Here is a 22,919-nt window from a genome sequence, read left to right as displayed (position 1 = left end):
GCCTGCCACCTCGCCCGGCTAAGTTTTTGTATTTTTAGTAGAGACGGGGTTTCACTGTGTTAGCCAGGATGGCCTCGATCTCCTGACCTCGTGATCCGCCCGTCTCGGCCTCCCAAAGTGCTGGGATTACAGGCTTGAGCCACCGCGCCCGGCCAGAAAGTGTTTCTAAAGTGTGATTTTAAAAAGTGTCAGAGTAGATGGAAGGTTAAAGTAAATTGAAGGCCAAGAATTTCAGTGGAATTGTGGGGGAAAATTGGGAAGAGAGGGTTCAAAAGAAACAGATATGGAGGAAGTGGAAACAGCAAATGCTGGCAGATTTTGTGAGTAGTTTTGCTGTAGAGGGCAACAAATTAGTTGGTAACTGGAGGACTGGATGGTCAAGAAAAGTTGGTTTGTTTTTTGTTTTTGAGATGGAAGAAATTACGCATGTTTATGTACTGATGTGAATGATCTGGCAGAGAGGGAAAGATTGTGATGATGCAGGAGACTGACTTAAAAGGGACAGTAGCTGAATGGGTGTTTTTTAGACAAGAAGATGAACTACCTGTATTTTTTTTTTAAGGGCCAGTTGAGGTGACAGAAGAGGAAAAGCAGAGGATGGTATAATCTATAATTAGCATCTTACTAATTAATATGAACTTGCCCACGTTACATTTTTCCATCATTTCATTAAGGTATAATTGGGACTTCAGCAAACACATACACCACCACAATCTAGGTCATTTTAACTTACTTATGCTGGGTGTGGTGGCTCATGCCTGTAATCCCAGTGCTTTGGCAAGGTGGGAGGATGGCTTCAGCTCAAGAGTTTGAGACCAGCCCGGGCAATATAGTGAGACCCCCTCCCTACAAAAAAATAAAAATAAAAAAAATAGCTGGGCATGGCGGTGCACACCAGTTGTTCCAGCTCATTGGAAAGCTGAGGCAGGAGGATAACTTGAGCCAGGAGTTTGAGGCCGCAGTGAACTCTGATAGTGCCACTGCTCTCCAGGCTGAATGATAGAGCAAGAATCCTGTCTCAAAACAAACCAGAAACTTTTATTTTAGGTTATAGGTTAGCTTGTCCTGTGAAGTTGGACCCCGTATATATGGTCTATACCATTGCTTCTAATTTAAGACATTTATAAATCCACAAAAAAGATGTATTCTTTCCTATAGTAAGTTACCAATTTGGTTCTTGTAGGAGGATGTGATGTAGGCTTAGGTGAAGACGATTTTTCCTAAAGCTAATTCAAGCAAAAACTTTTTTTTTTAAGAAAGTCTATGCCATGGAAAAAAATGTATATAAGCATCATAAAGACTAACCACAATTATGTAACTGGATTTTTTTTCATTTTAATTGGACATATTGAAGGTGATTAATTGTAACTGGAACCCCCTAAAGAATTATGAGTGGAAAAAAAATCTGTGGTGTCTAGACAATTCTAGTGGAAAACAAAAATATTACTCAATAAATTGAAATAACATTTGAGCCAAAATCTTGTGTCTGAGCCAACATCTGGCATAAGTTTTTAGTTCTGTTTCTTAGCCACTTCCCTAGGTGATTGATCTCATTTAGTTAATTGAGGAAATTGCCAGAACCAAAATCCAGGCAACTTTAAAAATTGTTGTTTTTAATACACTGAGTCCCAGGAATCAGCTTCTGGACAGTGTCAAGCTCCTATTGCCAAGGAGCTATGAATTTAGGCCACGCACTTAGGAAAAACTGTTTAGACTTTATTTACTTCTCTCAGCCTGGCTGAAATTTTGGTTGACTGAATCTTTGTAATCTATTTAAAGGTGTCCTTTTGAGTGAAAATATATATATATATTTCTGCTGCTGAACTTAGCTGATTTGATGAAAGTAAGTTTTGTCTAAACATGTGGCTTTTATTTCTGGGTATTACAGCTATTGGAATTCTAGTGGAGTCCTTTTAACTACTTTTAAAGCAAATTTCATTTTTACTACTTATGAGACAATCATTTCTAGATCTTAAACTTGTTTTAGTAGCTATGACTGATTCATTCTCTCTTTCAGAATGACAGTAACTTTTATATTTATTTATTTATTTATTTGTTTATAAGACGGAGTCTCACTTTGTCACCCAGTCTGGAGTGCAGTGGTGCGATCTTGGTTCACTGCAACCTCCACCTCCCGGATTCAAGCGATTCTCCTGCCTCAGCCTCCTAAGTAGTTGGGATTACAGACGCGCGCCGCCACACCTGGCTAATTTTTGAATTTTTAGTAGAGACGGGGTTTCACCATGTTGATCAGGCTGGTCTCAAACTCCTGGCCTCGTGATCCTCCTGCCTTGGCCTCCCAAAGAGTTGGGATTACAAGCGTGAGCCACCACACCTGGCGACAGTAGCTTTTAAAATTATAAAACACGTGCATGCATGTTCATAAAATGTTTTTTTCAAATAATAAAAAGTGTAAAACAATGCTTCCTCCGTGCTACTCATCAGAGCTAACCACTATTAAATTTGTGGTTTCTCTTGGCAGACTTTTTATGAATATATAAAAATATATGAAAAATAGACGTATATGTAGTTTTTCAGGTAAATGTAATCGTGTTCTTTTATAATAGGACATTTTTCCATGGCAATACATGCTTGTGTTTTTAGGGACTATATAATATTCCATCATGCACATGTACCAGAAGATGTTTAAACAGTTAAATTGTTTGTAGGTCTTTGCTTTTCTCCACCGTGCTCCAATCCCAGGACACGTACAATTGTTCTTATCTCCCTAGTTTATTATATTTCCACCAGAGGAATTGCTAGTCAGAGGGTATGCCCATTGTCAATCATGATGTCACAGAAGCCAGACATTAGCTTACCACTTAGGCAACAGAGGGTATTTGTTGAGATGAAAAAAAGCTTTAAATGTGTAGAATTATAGGCCGGGCATGGTGGCTTACGCCTGAAATCCAGCACTTTGGGAGGCCGAGGCAGGCGGATCACGAGGTTAGGAGATCGCGACCATCCTGGCTAACATGGTGAAACCCCATCTCTACTAAAAATCCAAAACAATAGCTGGGCGTGGTGGTGGGTGCCTGTAGTCCCAGCTACTCGGGAGGCTGAGGGAGGAGAATGGTGTGAACCCGGGAGGCAGAGCTTGCAGTGAGCTGAGGTCGCGCCACTGCACTCCAGCCTGAGGGACAGAGTGAGACTCTGTCTCAAAAAAAAGTGTAGAATTCTTTTTAAAGTATTTATGTAGAATTTTGTATTCTAACACACGGTCAGTTTATTCCTTTCTAATTAAAATCAACACATCAACACATCGTCAGAACCTCCAGAAAGGCTCTACAGTATTCCCTTCACTAACAGAGTATGTTAGTCCCTTGAGTGCAGGGAACAATGTTGCTTGTTCACTGAATATCCTAATGCTTAGCCTTAGTTCTTGACATAGAGTAGTAGGTGCCAAGTCAGTATTTTTAAAATGTGCCTTTTTTGCCACATCCTTACCAACTCAGTGCATTATCAGACTTGTTAATTTTTTATCAGTCTAGTATGCAAAAAGGTTTCCTTTTTTTAAAAAGTTAACTGTTTTTTGTTTTTTGTTTTGTTTTGTTTTTTGTTTTTTTTTTGAGACAGAGTCTTGCTCTGTCACCCAGGCTGGAGTGCAATGGCTTGATTTTGGCTCACTGCAACCTCCGCCTCCCGAGTTCAAGCGATTCTCTTGCCTCAGCCCCCCAAGTAGCTGGGATTACAGGCACACGCCACCATGCCCAGATAATTTTTGTATTTTTAGTAGAGATGGGGTTTCACCATGTTGGCCAGGCTGGTCTTGAACTCTTGACCTTGTGATCCGCCCACCTTGGCCTCCCAGAGTGCTGGGATTACAGGTGTGAGCCACCACGCCTGGCCCAAAAGTTAGTTTTTTAATTATTAAAATCAAGCATCTTTTCATGTGATCAGTGGCATCTGTATTTCTTCATATACAGGATTTATTTTTATATTGGGATATTGCCTTTTTCTTATTAATTCGTAACAGTAGGTTAAATAAACAAAATTTTTTAAAGAATGGTAATCAAATGTCCTGTGCATTGCACATTTGTTTACCAGCCTGACATTTGTCTTCTAAGTATATTAAGTCTTGCTCTAAAGTTTTGATTTTTAAGTAGTCAGATCCATCAGTCTTTTTACTTAAGATATCTGAATTCTGTAACACGGTGAGGAGGGCCTTCCTCATTCCAGGATTATAAAAATAATATTGGGAGGCCGAGACGGGCGGATCACGAGGTCAGGAGATCGAGACCATCCTGGCTAACACGGTGAAACCCCGTCTCTACTAAAAAATACAAAACACTAGCCGGGCGAGGTGGCGGGCGCCTGTAGTCCCAGCTACTTGGGAGGCTGAGGCAGGAGAATGACCTAAACCCGGGAGGCGGAGCTTGCAGTGAGCTGAGATCCGGCCACTGCACCCTAGCCTGGGCGACAGAGCAAGACTCTGTCTCAAAAAAAATAAAAATAAAAATAAATAAAAATAAAAATATTATTGTAGTTTTTCTTAAGTTTTAATTTTTATGTTTAAATGTTTGATTTTTCTGAAATTTGTTTTTGTTCAGTGTGATAAATTGAAATCTAAAATTTCTTTTATCCAAATGGATAGTCTCTTGTCTCAACATCATTGGTTTGAAATACTACCTTTATCATATACAAAATTTTCATATATAGGTGAAATTATTTCTGGACTATAATTTTTGTTTTGTCAATTTATTGTTCTTTTTTCTTTTTTTGAGACAGTCTTGCTCTATTGCCCAGGCTGGAGTGCAGTGGCGCTATCTTGACTCTCTGCAACCTCCACCTCCTCGGTTCAAGTGATTTTAATGCCTCAGCCTCACAAGTAGCTGGGATTACAGGTGTGCACCATCACGCCTGACTAACTTTTGTATTTTTAGTAGAGACAGGGTTTCGCCATGTTGGCCAGGCTGGTTTCGAACTCCTGACCTCAGGTGATCTGCCCTGCTTGGCTTCCTAAAGTACTGGGATTACAGGCATGAACCACTGCCTGGCCACATTTTGTTTTAAGAAAATCAGTTGCACAATTGCAAGGTAGGGAAACTTTATTTGATAATACCAGTTCGGTCATGTTAAAAGCGAAATAAACAAAGGACCTGCTGTTTAAATTGATTTCAAACTCAGTATGAGTTATGATCTTGGTTGGAAAAATAACAAGGGTTGTAATTTAAGCTGTATTGCAGGAAGTTTGGCATCCAGATTAGGAAAGGTAATACTTTCAATCTTGGCTGATCAAACACTTTTTATCATTTGTGCACCTGTTTTGTTCCAAGGACTAAACTAGGTGCTAGGATACAAAGCTGAGAGACGTAGCCCATTTATAATAGAATTACAAGTAAGTGATAACAGGTTTTATGAGAAGCCAGAAGAGGAATATCCAGAATTTAGACCACAGGGGATGGGACAGCTTTTAAGAAGGAGGAGATGCATAGAGCAGAGGCTTTGGAGGTGGAGCTGTTGGCTTCACTACCATGGGACCTTGTATTTAATTTCAATCTCAATTTCTTAATATATAAAATAGGGTCACTAATAATCTATTTCACACTGTTGTCCTAAGCATCGATGAGGAAAAAAAGTATACACACATACATACATACACATAAAATGTGTGTGTGTGTGTGTGTGTGTGTGTGTATATATATACACTTTTTTTCCTCATCGATGCTTAGGACAAGAGAGTGTGTGTGTGTGTGCATGTGTGTGCGCGCATATATGTGTATATGTACACTTTATGTGTGTGTGTATATTTATATGTACATACATATATGTGTGTATATTTATATGTACATACATATATGTATGTATATATAGGAAACCTCTCGAACAGACTCTGGGGACATAATAATTGCTCAGAAAATGGTGTGGAAGCCATCCATTTTGAAGTGCTAGTAGGTAGGAGTTGGCTCAGTAGAGAAGGGCCTTCTCAGCAGATGGAAAGGTGTATGCCAAAGCCAGTTGGTTGAACTGGGGCCTCTCTAGAAATGTAAAGTATTTAATCTGGTTGGATTGCGGGGTACATGTGGAGGGAGCAACTGAAGATGAAGCTGTGAGAGGAGGCAGGGGTGAGATCTCCACTGCGAGCTTTTGTGCCATGTTGAGGAGTCTGAGAGGCTTTTAGGAAGTGTTGTGGAGTCCTTAAAAACCATAATTAGGGGAGTGTTCAGAACAGTTTTGCGAGTTGAAAGAATGGTTTGTTATAGATGCATGGAGTGGCTAGGAAAGCTGTTAGAAGTAGGATATCTAGTAAGAGCGATGGTGCTCAGCCCTGGCCGCACATTGGAACTGTTTGGAGAATGTTTAATGGCCTGATGCCCAGGTTCACCCCAGATCAATTATATCGGCAGCTCTAGGATCCAAGGCATTGGTATTGTTCATTGTTCCCCAGGCGATTCCATTGGACAGCCAGTATTGTCAATCAACTGAGTTAGATGGTAACTGTATTCAAACCAGATATGAAGTTGCAAATTAAATGAGTGCCAGCAGCATAGTGCAGGGATCCCCAACTGGCCACCAGGTACCAGTCCATGGCCTGTTAGGAACTGGGCCACACAGCAGGAAGTGAGTGGCAGGCAGGCAAGCCAGTGAGTGAGCACAGCTTCATCTGTATTTACAACCACTCCCCATCGCTCACATCACCGCCTGAGCTCCGCCTCCTGTCAGATCAGCAGCGGCATTAGATTATCATAGGAGCACAAACCCTGTTGTGAACTGTGCATGTGAGGGATCTACATTGCACACTTCTTATGAGAATCTAATGCCTGATGATCTGTCACTGTCTCCATCACTCCCAGATGGGACTCTCTAGTAGCAGGAAAACAAGGCCAAGGCTCCCACTGATTCCGCATTGTGATGATTTGTATGACTAATTCATTATATACTACAATGTAATAATAATAGAAATAAAGTGCACGATAAATGTAATGTTCTTGAATCATTGCAAAACCATACCTCCCTTCACCCCCGTCTGTGGAGAAACTGTCTTCCACGAAACCAGTCCCTGGTGCTAAAAAGGTTGGGGACCGCTGGCATAAAGGAACTAGAATAAGGAAATAACAAATACGGTGGTCAGTTGAATGAGGAGGAGATTGAGTGAAGATCTGAAGATCATTTCTAGATTGGATCATTGGGTGGATTCAGTGATCATATACGAGGGCTCAGTCATATATCAAGAGTGAGAACAGGAAGTAGAAGCAGATTTGGGTACTTGGACTTGCTGAGTGAGCACAATAAATATAATTTGATTTTATTTGTGGAATTAGGGGGAAAATGAACTCTACAAAAACTGAAGGGAAAGGGCCAATGGAATAGTTGAAAGTTCAGGAGACAGAGTAGATAATTGATGGGTGAGATCCCTGAAGAGGCAGAAAGTGCAGAGCAGATGAAAGAAGCCATTTTGGGCCAGGCACAGTGGATCATGCCTGTAATCCCAGAACTTTGAGAGGCTGAGGCAGGCGGATTACCCAAGGTCAGGAGTTCGAGACCAGCCTGGCCAACATGGTGAAACCCCGTCTTTAGTAAAACTCAAAAATTAGCCGGGCATGATGGCGGGTGCCTGGAATCCCAGCTACCCAGGAGGCTGAGACGGGAGAACCACTTGAACCTGGGAGGCGGAGGTTGCAGTGAGCCAAGATCGCGCCACTGAACTCCAGCCTGAGCGACAGAGCGAGACTCTCAAAAAAAGAAAAATAAAAAAGAAGTCATTTAGGCTGGGTGCCATGGCTCAAGCCTTTAATCCCAGCACTTTGGGAGGCTAAGGGGGAGAACTGCTTGAAGCACAGGAGTTTGAGACCAGGCTGGGCAACATGGCAAGACCCCATCTCTACAAAATAAAAAAAAATTAGCCAGGTGTGGTGACGCATGCCTGTGGTGTCAGCCACTTTGGAGGCTGAGGTGGGAGGATCACTTGAGCCCTGGAGTTTGAGGCTATAGTGAGCTGTCATTGCATCACTGCCCTCTAGCCTGGGTGTCAGAGAGAGACCCCCATCTCAAAAAAAAAAAAAAAAAAAATAGTAAGGGGATTAAAGAGTGTGGTCAAGTTTTGGAAGATGGGGGTCATCTGAGGAAGGCAACTAAGAAGGAAATGTCTTTGTTGTCCTACCCTTAAATGTTGTTTGTCCCCGGGTTTTAGTGTTGGCCTTTCACATACTTCCTGGATGATCTCCTTTGATATATTTTGTTACACTGTTATCTTCTAAGAGAAACACTGATTAGCTGAAGTTTGTCGGGGTAATTAAGTAGTTAATGTTATAGTTCAGAAAATAGTAGGTTGGCTTTTCCTTTAGAGGGGAATTTTCTTGGTAGCAGTTTGCTCTGGTAATTTGAAATTTAAAGTACTGAGATCACTTGAAAACACGGTACAGATCCCACTGTTCCTAGTATTAATAACTAGGTAGCACCATGTTTTTTCTCTAGTATTATAAAACCCTAAAGCATTATCAATTTGACAGTTTGAAAATATGTTAGCTTTTAGTCTCGATGTTTTGTACTACAAAGAAATTTAAATAGTTATTTTACTTATCATGTTATGTTTCATCATCAAATATATTATTTGTTCCGTCATGTCTAGTAAAGATCTCTTTCTCAATTCTGATATAAACTGTGACTTGCATTATATATTCTCTAAATATTTTTCCCTCTAAAAGACCAACTGAAAGTTTCATAGTTAATTGTCAAATAATTGGAACTATTTATTTTATAGACTTTCAGTAAAATATAAATAAAGATTATTTATGCAGCAAAGTTAATTGTATTCCTTACAACAAAGCAATCGTTAGTATGGCTTTTCAGTAAGGTGTATTTTGTTCATAATGTGCTTCCTAAGATATTTATAAATTACCTCAACAAAATGAATTAGGACCATGGGTGTATATAGCTAGAAAATGGCCTTGGTATTGCAGAATACTAACTTAATGTTTTGGTATCATTTCAGGCAACATTTCATTTGTTGCATTTCCAGTTTCCAATACCAACTCACCTACAAAGATTTTACCAAAAACCTTAGGACCAATAAATGTGAATGTTGGACCCCAAATGGTAAGAAAATTATCAAATCTTAGAATTGAAACTTTGTTTAGCCAAGAGTAATTTAAAGGATAATTGCATTAAATATGTTTGATCAGATATTCCAGTTAAACCAGGAGTGGCAGGTGTCTCACGCCTGTAATCCCAACACTTTGAGAAGCTGAGACAGGTGGATCACTTGAGCTCAGGAGTTCAAGACCAGCCTGGGCAACATGGTGAAACCCTGTCTCTACAAAAAACAGCTGGGCACTGTGGCACATGCCTGAAGTCCCAGCTACTTGGAGGACTGAGGCGGGAGGATTGCTTGAGCCCAAGAGGTCAAGGTCACAGTGAACCGTGTTTGCACCACTGCACTCCAACCTGGGTGATAAAGCAAGACCCTGTCTCAAAAAGAAAAAAACAAAATTATAATTAATTTCAGTTATCTGAGTCACTTTTAAAAAACATTCTGTTTTTATCTGAGTGTATCTGGTCAAGTCTTGAGCTTGAGAAAAAGAAAGTCATTGTGCTCTTTAATATTTAATTTTCACATATTTGAATCTGTGGATTCTGGATGTGTAGTTTTAAGTCTTTTGCTCTCTGTGTGAGGTTTCTCTTGTATTTAGTTGTTTAAATTGATTTGAAATGTATTATGCTTTATATCCTCCTCCTCTTTTCTTTTTCTTATAAAATAACCTTTACTGCTCTAAACTATGTATTCTCACATAAATGGAATCTGAGACCCAACAGTTAATTTACATCTGGAGCTACTAATTTAAAATTCCTTTCATTAAAGGCTTCTGGGGAAAAAACAATATACCAATTTATTTTAATCTTTAGTGGTAGAAATAATGAATGAAAAATGGAAAACAACTGTTTCTCTAAAGTCATTCATTAATTATGCTAGAGCGTGAAGTGTGTAGCACTTTCAGCAGACTTATGTATAAACAAGGTTGCATTCCACTACTCTGAAACTAAGTCTAATTTAAATGGCCTTACCCACCATTAGTAAAAGTACTCAAACATTTAAGCAATAACTCTTTGTTGCCAGTGTTTTCATCTTTTCATCTGTAGAGCGATAAGAATAAATTCCGCCCACAATGTACAACAGCACTGTGGACTATGTTAAATGCAAAGTTATTTAGATAAAAATATCTTTTAACATACCTAACGTTTTCAGAAAGTCTCTAAGACTTTAGGACACATTCTTGACATGACATTTTCCTTGGTTAGTTGAGGACTGTTTATCATCTGCAGAAATCAAGCTAAAGATCCAACACAATTTACTTTAAGTATGTGAAGAATGTAGTCTAGCTCCAAACCTCATGGAGATTTAAGCTCAAATAAGAGCCTTCATTTCAAGGTAGCTCAGGTTATATTTTCAAACATTTGCTAAGCATTTTCCCCTCCTCAGCCACTACTATAGGTGCAAATGAGATAAAACACTCAACTTTAAAATCTGCATTTTGAAATGTGATTATATAAGTACCAAAATTAAACATACTCAAATTTTTATGAGTCTTGCCCTTACAGTACTCTTCTGTTTTGAGAGATTATTTTCTATTATTCTTTGTTTGTTTAATGCTGCTATACCCCAAGGTGAATTTATCCTTTGGAAGCATATATAATTTTTCTCCCATTGTCAGTTTGAACTAACATGCATGTTAGCCCTTACGTGGTCCCGTTCTGTTAATAATAAGTAGTGATGTGTGGTACTAACTCAGTTACTGTAAATCTCAGGATCAGCAGAACAAAGGTCACAAGAAGGAGAGGAGATTTGGAACTCTACCTTCAACTGGGCCATCCCAAGTACTTAATTTGTCCGCCTACTTCTGAGTTCTTAGGCAGGAATCAGAATTTCGTTTTTGGTTTCCTAATGGTTGTAAGACCCCGTTGCTATCTCTTGAATGTGTCCCTCCAAAATTCATATTGAAGCTTAATCCCTATTGTCATGGTATTAAGGGGTGGGACCTTTGGGGAAGTGATTAAGCTATGAGGGCTTCATTCTCATGGAGGGGATTAGTGACTTTATAAAAGAAGTTGAGGCTGGGTGCGGCGGCTCAGGCCAGTAATCCCAGCACTTTGGGAGGCCGAGGCTCAGGTCATGAGATCAAGAGACTGAGACCATCCTGGTCAACATGGTGAAACCCATCTCTACTAAAAATACAAAAATTGCTGAGGGTGGTGTCTCACGCCTGTAATCCCAGCACTTTGGAAGGCCGAGGCAGGTGGATCACGAGGTCAGGAGATCAAGACCATGCTGGCTAAAACAGTGGAACCCCATCTCTACTAAAATACAAAAAATTAGTTGAGCATGGTGACACACATGTAGTCCTAGATACTCGGGAGGCTAAGGCAGGAGAATCACTTGAACCCGGGAGGCAGAGGTTGCAGTAAGCAGAGATCGTGCCACTGTACTCCAGTCTGGGCAATAGAGCAAGACTCCGTCTTAAAAAAAAAAAAAAAAAAACAGTTGAAGGGAGCTCTTTGCCCCACTTCCTGTAGTGAAGACACTACAAGAAGGTACCATCTATGAAGCAGAGAGTGAGCCTTCACTAGACACTGAATTTGCTGGCTTGATCCTGGACTTCCCAGCCACCAGAACTTCAAGAAATACATTTCTATCGTTTATAAATTACCTATGCTAAGGTATTTTGTTATAGCAGACTAAGACAAAAATTAGTACCAAGAACTGGGGTGCTGCCAGAACAAACACCTAAAACTGTGGAAATGGCTTTAGAACTGGGTAATGGGCAGAGGCTGGAAGAGTTCAGAGGAACAGGCTGGAAAAAGCCTCTTGAGATGAATGGACCATTAAGGGTGATTCTGGTGAGGAATCAGAAGAGGAGGAGAGCTGTAGAGAAAGCCTCACTCTTCTTAGAGAGTACCTCCGTGGTCATGAACAGAATGTTGGCACAAATATGGATGGTAAAGGCCATTATAATGAGGTCCCAGACAGGAGTGAAGGACATGTTATAGGAAACTGGAGGAAAAGCCATCCTTGTTACAAAGTAGCAAAAGGCTGGGCGCAGTGGCTCATTCCTGTAATCCCATCATTTTGTGAGGCCAAGGCAGAAGGATGTCTTGAGCCCAGTAGTTCAAGACCAGCCTGGGCAACATAGTGAGACCTCATCTCTACTAAAAAAAAAAAACTAAAAATAAAAATTAGCTAGGCCGGGTGCAGTGGTTCATACCTATAATCCCAGCACTTTGGGAGGCCGAGGCTAGTGGATCACTTGAGGTCAGGAGTTCAAGACCAGCCTGGCCTACGTGGTGAAACCCTGTCTCTACTAAAAATACAGAAATTAGCCGGACATGGTGGTGGGTGCCTGTAATCCCAACTACTTGGGAGGCTGAGGCAGGAAGATCACTTGAACCTGGGAGCCTGAGGTTGCAGTGAGCAAAGATTACACCATTGCACTCCAGCCTGGGCAACAGAGCGAGACTTTGTCTCAGAAAACAAACAAACAAAAACCCAGGCATGGTGGCACCTATAGTCCTTGCCACTCAGGAGATTAAGGAGAGAGGATCACTTGGGCCCAAGAGTCCAAGGCTGTAGTGACCCTGACAGAGGGGTCACTATAAGACAACCAAACAACGACAACCAAAAAAGTGGCAAGGGACTTCACTGAATTGTTCTCCTGTTTTAATGTTTTGTGGAAGGAGGAACTTAGGATCAGTGAAATTGGATAGTTGGCCAAAGAAATTTCTAAGCAAAGTGTTTAGGGATTAACGTGGCTTCTCTTGGCTGTTTATAGTAAAATGTGAGAAGAGAGAAGTGAATTAAAGATATAATTTATAATCAGAAGTGAAGATTTGGGAAATTCTCAGCTTGGCCATGTAAAGAATAAAAAAGCATGTTCTGGAGAGAACACCAAAAGAGTGGCCTAGTCACCTTTTGATAAAGAAGACTAGTGTGCATGGGTGGAAGCTTGGTGCTGTTCATCAAAACATGGAAGAATAAACCCACAGCATTTCAGTGATTATCGATGCTGCTCCTCCCATCACAGGCCCAGAGTGCCAAGACATGGGGGACAGAACTATCAAAAGAGGGGCTTCAGGCGCTAATGAAACCCTGGCAATCGCTTCCTGGCACTGTGTCAAGTCTGCTCACCAAATTTTGGCGCAGTGCTCCTTAGCCATTCCAGGTGTGGCTCCGGTAGGCCCAAATATAGTGCAAGTATATATGTGGCTGCTCCTCTAGAGGGCACAGGTGGTGAACCTTGGCAGTGTCTGAGTGATGCCATCTCCAGTGGGTACAGGGTGCACAAGCTGCGGGGTATGATAACTTCCACCTAGATTTCAAAAGATGCCCTGGCGAGCCTTAACAGATCCTGGCAGAGAATTGCTACAGAGGTGAGGCCACCACTGGGAACCCTCGCCAGGGCAAAGCTTAGTGGAGCTGAGAGGGGCGGGGTCGCTCCCTGAGGCCCTAGTCTAGTAGACCTTCCAGCATGCAACTGCCACCTGGGAGAGCCACATGCAGAAGACTCAAACTCTAACCCAGGAAAACTGAGCATGGGCTGTCCCCAATAAAGTCATGGGGATGGGGGCCCCTGGTAGCCTGGGGGCCCAACTCCTGCTCCAGTGTGTCCAAAAGGCAGGATATCAAGTCAAAGATTATTCTGAAGCCTTAAAAGTTAATGTTTGCCCTGTTGGGTTTTGGATTGGTTGGGACCTATTATCCCTTTCTTCTTTTCTATTTTCTCCCTTTTGGAATGGGAATGCATGTTCTGTGCCTGTCCCATCATTGTATTTTGGAAACAGGTTGGATTTCACAGACTCACAGCTGGAGGGGAATTTGCCTCAGGATGAATTGCACCTTTGAGTCTTACCCATATCTGATTTGGGGAAGGAGTTAGGACTTGTGAGACTATGGAATGAAATGAATGTATTTTGCCTGTGAAATAGGAATGTTAGAGGGCCAGGAACTGAATGCTCTGGTCTGAATGGGTTCCTCCAAAATTCATGTTGAAACCTTATCCCTACTGTGGTGGTATTAAGAGGCGGGGCCTTTGGGGAAGTGATGAAGTCATGAGGGCTTCACCCTCATGAATGGAATTAGTGCCCTTATAAAAGAGGTTGAAGGGAGCACCCTGGACCCTTTCTGCTATTAGGGTGCAACCAGAAGGCATCATCTCTGAAGCAGAGAATAAACCCTCACCAGGCACTGAATCTGCCAGCACTTTAATTTTGGACCTCTCAGCAACCTCCAGAACAGTGAGCAATAAATTTCTATGGTTTGTAAATTACCCAGTTTTGTACTCCTTGCGGAAGACTTTAAATAAAATTAATTAGTTAATTACCCAGTCTAAGGTGATTTGTTATAGTAGCCTGAATGGACTAAGACAGTTAGAGCCATTATCAGTTCTCCTCTAACTCCCTCATCCATGATTTTTTAAAAAGTTTTTGTTTAGTTAAAGAATTCTTGGATAAAAACTCACCGATTTGCTTCTTAGCCTTCTGTTTCTGCTTGCCCTTTGAACTTCACGTGTCTTTTGGTAGCCAAATCTTAATGGTAGATAGAAATTTCAAAAGGCCCCATGAAAAGTTTTCATTTGTTTTCTGTGGTTATGGAAACTAGTTTAGCAGTACTTATTTCAGTTGAAGATACTTGCCCTTTTCTTATAGGCTCTCTTATAGTTATATGTTATAGATCTTATGATTATACAGTTGACCTTTGAATGATGCAAGGGATAAGGGCACAGCCCCTGTGCAGTCATGAATCCATGGTTAGCTTTTGACTCCCCCAAAATTTAACTGTTAATACCTTATTATTGACTAGAAGCCTTACTATAACATAAATAGTCGAATAACACATTTTATGTTATATTAATGTTATTTTGTATGTTAATATGTATTGTATACTGTATTCTTACAATAAAGTAAGCTAGGGAAAAAAATTACTAAGAAAATCGTTAGGAAAATACATTTATAATTCATTAAGTGGAAGTGGATTATCATAAAAGTCTTCATCCTCGATGTCTTCACGTTGAGTAGGCTGCAGAGGAGAAAGAGGAGAAGTTGATCTGGCTGTCTCAGGGGTGGCAGAAGTGAAAGGAAATCCATGTATAAGCGGACCTGCCCAGTTCAAGCCCATGTTATTCAAGGGTCAACTGTATAAGATAATCTCGTGACTGTCTTATTTTAGAAGAGTGAAAACTGCATGTTTCTTACAGTGAAAACCAAAATTCCATCAAATAGTGAAATCTCTTAATATACCACTTTATAATTTTGTAATTTTTTTCCCTTTGGAATACATATGCTCTCTTGGCTTTTTAAACTGTAGATGGCAGTAGCACATAAAATATGTTGATTGAGGGCAGGAAAATGTTCAGAATAATGTTCAATTGCTATCTGATTTTCCCAGTGTAACTAATTCTATTGTCAGATAAACCACATAACATTTAAATTAAGGATGTCTGGATTTTTGGTAAGAGCACTCTGAAATTTAAAACTCTATTTTCCTTATCGTATCAAGTGAATGTTAAAAGTATATTTTTACCTCCAACTTTAATACTTTAGTTTGGGATTTCAATTTTTTTTTTTTTTTTACAGAGTCTCGCTCTGTCGCCTAGGCTGGAGTGCAGTGGCACGCTCTCAGCTCACTACAGCCTCCGCTTCCCAGGTTCAAGCGATTCTTCTGCCTCAGCCTCCTGAGTAGCTGGGATTACCGGCGTGTGCCACAACACCCAGCTGATTTTGTTTGTATTTTTGGTAGAGATGGGGTTTCACCATTTTGGCCAGGCAGGTCTCGAACTCCTGACCTCAAATGATCCACCCGCCTCAGCCTCCCAAAGTGCGGAGATTTTTAGGAGTGAACCACCGTGCCTGGCCTGGGATTTCAAAATTAAGGTTCAGAGTTAGAAAGCATGACTGACTCATCACCCTGTAAACCAATTTTCTTATATTCTGTGGCTGTTCAAGTCTCACTGACTTTCCTTTTGTTTTATTTCTTACGTTTCACTCTCATTATCCTAGTTTAGTAACTTACCGTATCTCACATACTCTTAGACCTTATCTTTCCTGTTCAAGTGTGTCATCTCTGTAATTTGTTCATGCAGGAAATGTTTATTAAGGAATTGCTGTGTACCAGGCCCTGTGCTAAGAGAAAGGAGTAGAGTGTTGCTAATCACTCTCCAATCAACAAAGAATATCAGCTAACAATCTGACAATGAGGGAGGGAAAAAAAGAAAATGTAAACTAGAATTCACTTTCAAAGTCATTTTCATAAAGATAGCCTGTTTTTCTCTATGTCCTCTTTCCCTTCCTCCTTCCTTTCTTTTTTCTTTTCTTTCTTTTTTTTTTTTTTTTTTTTTTTGAGATAGAGTCTCACTGTGTCGCCCAGGATGGAGTGCAGTGGCATGATCCCCGGTTACTGTAACCTCCGCCTCCTGGGTTCAAGTGATTCTCCTGCCTCAGCCTTCCAAGTAGCTGGGATTATAGGTGCCCACCCCCACGCCCAGCTAATTTTTATATTTTTATTAGAGTAGGGATTTCGCCGTGTTGGCCGGGCTGATCATGAACTCCTGACCTCAAATGATCCGCCTGCCTTTGCCTCTCAGAAAGTGCTAGGATTACAGGCATGAGCCACCATGCCCAGCTTTTTTTTTTTCTACAAAGCCCTGTAAATCAGCAAAACCAAGCATGTACGCTGCTAATACCATATAGAAAAAGATCTCCTTAGTAATAATACTGCAATAGTAATGCAATGCATTTCAAGGGTAAATTGGAATGCTTAGAATAGCTTTGTAGACACTGCTGTTCAAGGAGTAGAGTAGACCAGAGGGTAATCAAATAACTCACATTTTTCTTCATAAGCTGTCCATACCCAAGGTCAGCATGATAGAGAATGTGATGTAGTGATTGGTGGAAACTATGTTGTATTTTTTTAGTGGATTTTATATAATCCTTTTAGCATATCAATAAATGAAGTTACTTTTTTTCCTTATTATTTTAAAAGTTGAGTATTTTATCCCAGTTAGTAAATATTTATTGTGCCTTTCCTATGAGCATCCCCTACCACTGTGTTAAACCCTGCAAAGGACATAGTTTAGCAGGTTACTCTCCACCCCTAAAGATCCTGCACTGAAATGAAAGTGGGGATGTGGGACCAGACATGTGGAGTGGGAAGTGCAAGCATACTTGGAATGCAAGGCAGAATTCATTGAGAGGTACAGACACATTTTCTGTTTTTATGTTTTCGCACGAGGCAAACTTCTGAGTGCCTTATTTAATACCCTTGGTGTGTTGTACATAATCAGAACTCTCCAGACATCTGTCAGTATTATTAACTTTTGTTTTTATTTTTGTAACTATAGAATGAACTTACTAAAACTATTTCATAAACAATTGTAGGTACTAACATCTTCCTAGCCCCAAACTAACATAGTCAAACATAAACAGAAGCTAGCTAAGATTCTTAAATACTTGGTAAATGAATACATGTTGACTAGACTTTAATAACTAGGTCTGAACTATTTTTATGCTTCAGAGGTTATTGTTTGACTCTTTCCTTCAAATGCAAATGAAGAGCTTGAAATGCTTATTAATCCTTCCCTTTAGTTATGTATGGAGCAAGTTAGCAATGAATTTAATGATTCACCCTGGCTGCAGAAACATGTTTCATTTGGTCAGGGAGATAAAAATTAATTAGCATTTTGTCTTGCATAAGGCAGTAGAATAGAACTATTTCTCTTGTTTGAGGACTTATTCAATTACATGTAGTCCCTGTAGATATTTTTCTCTCTGAGTTGGGACTTAAAACTTACTATCATGAACACTTTCAAAACTTTACAAAATAGAACTATATACCCAACAGTTGCTTCAATAATTATCCAATAGGGTCCAATCATGTTTCATTAATATCCCCATTCACTGGAGTGTGCCTCTTCCCCTTTTTTTACATGAAAATATTTCTAAAGCTATTACTAGGCTGCTAGGTTTTTTGTATTAATTATTATAAATGTCTTCGGGAAGAACATGTTTTGTTTTTTAACCAGTGAAAATTTTAAGACCTGGAAAGGAATTTGGTAACACATATAAGGTACCTTTCTAAAAAAGTCTTTAGGGGTTCCATTAATCCCCTTTCTGGAGTCTAGCCTTAGGAAATAGAAATTAAGGGTGAGGTCTTTGTACAAAAATGTTTATCACAGCATTCTTTATAATAGTGAACAATTAAAAATCCATATATATCTAATAGAGAATAATAAATCCACATGGTAGAATGTTTTATGGTCTTTAAAATGTCTTCAAAGAGTATTTAATAACATGAAATACTCTTTTTTTTGAGATGGAGTTTTGCTTTTTTTGCCCAGGCTGGAGTGCAATGGTGCCATCTCCGCTCACTGTAACTTCCGCCTTCTGGGTTCAAGCGATTCTCCTGCCTCAGCCTCTCGTGTAGCTGGGATTACAGGCGCACACCACCATACCTGGCTAATTTTGTATTTTTAGTAGAGATGGGTTTTCACCATGTTGGCCAGGCTGGTCTTGAACTCCTGACCTCAGGTGATCCTCCCACCTTGGCCTCCCAAAGTGCTGGGTTTACAGCGCGAGCCGCCGCTCCCTGTCCAATACTTTTTTTAAAAAGGATAAAATTGCATCTATATAATTATCCAAGCTGGATAGTATCTTTGTGTATACTGTATGATGGACTTTGGAAGTCTGATTTGCTCTTACCCTGGTTCTAGTAAATCAAGCTGTACTGCAATTCATTTCCTCAGTTTCAAAGAAAGCTTTTCATTTTTCTGATTTTTGAAGCATTGTCAGTTCTCTACTTAATCCTTCCAAATTGCCATTCATTTGCTGAAACCTGAATTGTGACCTCATGTCAGTATTCAGGATACTTGTGCATTAAGATCCTAGGATATAAGTAAATCAAAGGCATTGCTTATATTCTTAGATGACTGACATTAAGTACCTTTTATTTCCTCATATGTAGGTTAGCAATCAACATTATTTTCTGCCTGTAGGCTTTTCTTAATAATTAAGAATATCATATTCTTTGTTCCTGACTTTACAGATTATAAGCACACCACAGAGACTAACCAGTTCAGGAAGTGTTCTGATTGGGAGTCCATATACCCCTGCACCAGCAATGGTTACTCAGACACACATAGCAGAAGCTACTGGCTGGGTCCCTGGGTAAGAGTGTTGCAAGTTACTATTTTTAAAACCTTAAAAAAGAAGTTTAGACATTTTTTTCTCACTATCTTGTCTTCTGTTCTTGTTTTATTTTAGTTTAGTTCTTAAAAACAAATGTTTTTCCTTTAAAATCACCTATTTTATTTCACTTTATATCTTAGATATAAATCATCTCTGGAACAACTATTTTTAAACGGAAAAAAACAGTACAATAAATCATAACTGAACGCCGTGACTTTTTAAACTCTGGAATAGGACTACTTTTATTATAACATTTAACTGCTTTGGAAATATAAAAACTATATTTTTATATATTTTTAACTCACATAAAAAAGGAGTTAAATATTAAGTGTTGGCTATATTCAGAATTTCCCCTATGAATTATTTCCTTAAAAACCAGAAAAGGGTAGGAAAAGAGGCCAAATAAATTTTTTTATTAAATTTCCTCTTCTTTTTAAACGCTGAACAATTGAATCAATATCTCTTCTATGTTACTAATTTGTCACTTTTAGTACAAACTTCTATATGTTTCATCTTTGCCTGTAAAATACTTACACCTTTCTCCACTCTTTATCATTTTAGTACCTCATACTTCCATAAAAGAAAAATAAATAAGATAAATTACTGAAAATCTCGTTTTGTTACTTGAGATGTTTTGTTACTTTAGAAGTTACTTACATGGTGGAATACTGCATTGGTGATTCTGTCATATGTGAGTTTGAGCAAGCAGATGGTAAATCTTAGTGCAGTAAGAATCTCCTTGCTTCAAGGATATTAAGTGAATTAATAATCCTGTCAAAGTGCTTTAAGATGTATACATATTAATATACATAAATACATGCCTACACACACGTACAAATACATTAAAGACAGAAGAGTTTTTTATATGCATACTTTTCCATTATCAAATGAGCTGAAATGACAGAATTACCTGTAATCCTATGGGCGTTACTCAATCCTCATGAACATTCTTGTGTAGATCTAAGGTTACCCTGGATTTCTATATAGCCTTGAAAGATTATAACGTGAAAGCCAAGCCTGTGCCAGCAGTGTTGGCCCACTTTGGAAATGACCAGGGTCTGGATATTTTCAGCCCCATTTGTGCTTTATATTGGAGGTGGCAGGATTGTCTGGTATAGTCAGTATTTCACAGAGTGAAGAAAATTTTTCTCTGTCTTGTTTGCAGGTCTGCAGTGTTTTCCTCCCTAACTATTCATTGAGCTCTTTTCAACCTATGATTATTATGTTGTGATATCTTGTTCACATGATACAATTAGGATTTATTTTATGTACCTATCTTTTGTATTTGTTAGTTTTAGTCTTCGAATATATTCAATGTATAATTAGACAAGTTATAATAAAGTATTAATGAAATTAAATTGTATTTAAGTATGTGTTGTTTTTATGCTATCTTTTTTCCTTTTTAGTGATAGAAAACGGGCTAGAAAATTTATAGACTCTGATTTTTCAGAAAGGTGAGTATAAGTCTAACTATTTTGTTTGGAAGATTCTGCTGTATAGAGAGGTTGTTGGTGTTGCGACTACTCTGGTTTAATGCGATGTTTCTCTTCGTGTAACTTTAACTTCTTTCAGTTCCATTATTTCATTCTGCATCAAGTGCCCCAGTTCACTCATAGTATCTGTATGGTTTCAGTAGAAATTACCCTGTGAGCAGATTGACTATTGGTAGTATGTCCTTTAGTATTACCTCCCCTCTTTCCATCTGGGAAATGAAGAGTTTTATCAAAGTGAATGCTCCACATTACCCTAACATGCCCAAACTTTAAAAAGTTTTTCTTTTTCTTTTTTTTTTTTTTTGAGATGGAATCTTTCTCCGTCACCCAGGCTGGAGTGCAGTGCAGTGGCACGATCTTGGTTCACTGCAACCTCTGCCTCTCAGGTTCAAGCGATTCTCCTGCCTCAGCCTCCTGAATAGCTGGGATTACAGGCGCACACCACCATGCCTGGCTAATTTTTGTATTTTTAGTAGAGACGGGATTTCACCATGTTGGCCAAGCTGGTCTCGAACTCCTGACCTCATGATCCACCCGCCTCAGCCTCCCACAGTGCTAGGATTACAGGCGTGAGCCGCCGCACCCGGCTAAGTTTTTCTTAAAACATTTATAAATCATAACAAACTCTCAGTTGTTCTTAAGCAATATGTTGGGCATAAGGAAAGTTCATGTTATCTTAGAATATTAGGACAGTGGCTTCTCCATTCTGACTGCATCAGAATCACTTGTAGTCTGTTAAGTAAAAAATAAATGCCTGCCACGTCAGAAACTCCTACATTTTCTAATTTGCTATCTCTGATTTGCTGTGCCCTGAGAAACTAGATGGCTAAATGTGTTAGAATTCAGTCTAAAATGAAAGTGACTAGGCTCTGAGTGAGAACTGTGGGAATATGTATAAAGGATGTGTGTTTTCTTGCCCTGACACTAGTGCTGTTTCAGTTCCTTGGTGGCTTTTGTTGCTTGCTTCTTGGTCCTAATTGTTTTCAACAGATACAATCACGTCTGAGGAGCTGCCGTTTCATAGAAATGAAATGTTCTTTACTCTCTAATGGAAAGTCCTCTTTCCAACTCAAACTCGTCTTTACTGGTGTTTATCCTTGGAAAGGGCAACAGAACAAGTTCTTGCAGATGTATTTAGCAATGTTTAAGGCTTTAAAATGGAACTATTTGTCAGTTATGATGGGTGACACCTCTACACTGCAAACAGTACAAAAACCAAGATTCTCTTTATTCTCCTTTGTAAGTGAGAATTCTAAAGATCTATAAGTGAGAATACATAAAAGTGTTAGATTAAATGTATTAGTATAGCCATTGGTTCAACTTTGTCTTTCTACATTTGGTTCAGTGGCTTTTTTTCCTAGCATTTTTTTTTTTATCATTCTTTAAAAAGTTTTGAATGTAACTTTTCTGCAGTGTATCCCCACCACCCCTCTGTCAAACTGCAAAGATTTGATATGTGTTTTTCTTTATTCCTTGTTCTAAATTAGTAAGATTTAGCACAGTGGTGTTTCATTTTTTTCTTTATGCTTCTTTTTTTTCTTTTTTTTTTTTGAGATGGAGTCTTCCTCTCTCTCCCAGGCTGGAGTGCAATGGCTTGATCTCAGCTCACTGCAGCCTCTACCTCCTGGGTTCAAGCGATTCTCCTGTCTCAGCCTCCCAAGTAGCTGGGATTACAGACATGCACCACCATGCCCAGCAAGTTTTTGTATTTTTGTAGAAGCAGGCTTTCACCATGTTGGCCAGGCTAGTCTCAAACTCTTGACCTCAAGTGATCTGCCTGCCTTGGCCTCCCAAATTGCTGGGATTACAGGCGTGATCCACTGTGCCCAGCCTCCTTTGTTTTTAAGACATGGTGTCACTCTGTTGCCCAGGCTGGAGTGCAGTAGCGCGATCTCGGCTGACTGCAACCTCTGCCTCCCAAGTAGCTGGGACTACAGGCGTGTGGCACCACACCCAGCTAATTTTTGTATTTTTAGTAAAGATGGAGTTTCACTATGTTGGCCAGGCTGGTCTTGAACTCCTCACCTCAAGTGATCCACCTGCCTTGGCCTCCCGAAGTGCTGAGATTATAGGCATGAGCCACCACACCTGGCCTTTTTTTAATTTTTTACTTTTTTGCTAATTAAGTCAAGGTTTAATTTTATAAACATGACTGAAATATTTTGTTGATTTAAATATTCTGGTTGACTCTTTTTTTAAAAAGAAATGAAACTTTTACTATATATTTTATATAACTCCTTATTTAAATGAAATACATTT

The 22,919-nt window shown here is 39.5% G+C and overlaps 1 protein-coding gene across 6 annotated transcripts in view; it reads left to right on the top strand.

The window, feature by feature from the left end:
* Positions 1 to 22,919, top strand: part of TFDP2 (transcription factor Dp-2 (E2F dimerization partner 2)) — a 243,274-nt gene that overhangs the window by 165,219 nt on the left and 55,136 nt on the right. For 4 of the 6 annotated variants that reach the window (XM_012002657.1, XM_012002659.1, XM_012002658.1 and 1 more), the window contains 3 exons: positions 8,933 to 9,036; positions 19,025 to 19,146; positions 20,574 to 20,621. The exons of 1 other annotated variant lie outside the window; for it this stretch is intronic. In XM_012002657.1, the coding sequence (XP_011858047.1) occupies positions 8,933 to 9,036; positions 19,025 to 19,146; positions 20,574 to 20,621 (274 nt within the window). The remainder of the gene's footprint in view (positions 1 to 8,932; positions 9,037 to 19,024; positions 19,147 to 20,573; positions 20,622 to 22,919) is intronic. One more of the 6 variants, XM_012002660.1, reaches the window with a different exon arrangement.

This window comes from Mandrillus leucophaeus, unplaced genomic scaffold (assembly GCF_000951045.1).
Source record: "Mandrillus leucophaeus isolate KB7577 unplaced genomic scaffold, Mleu.le_1.0 Scaffold693, whole genome shotgun sequence".
In the NCBI taxonomy this organism is placed as follows: Eukaryota; Metazoa; Chordata; class Mammalia; order Primates; family Cercopithecidae; genus Mandrillus; species Mandrillus leucophaeus.
The sequence above is the reverse complement of the archived record's forward strand: the minus strand, read 5'-3'. Positions and strand labels throughout refer to the sequence as shown.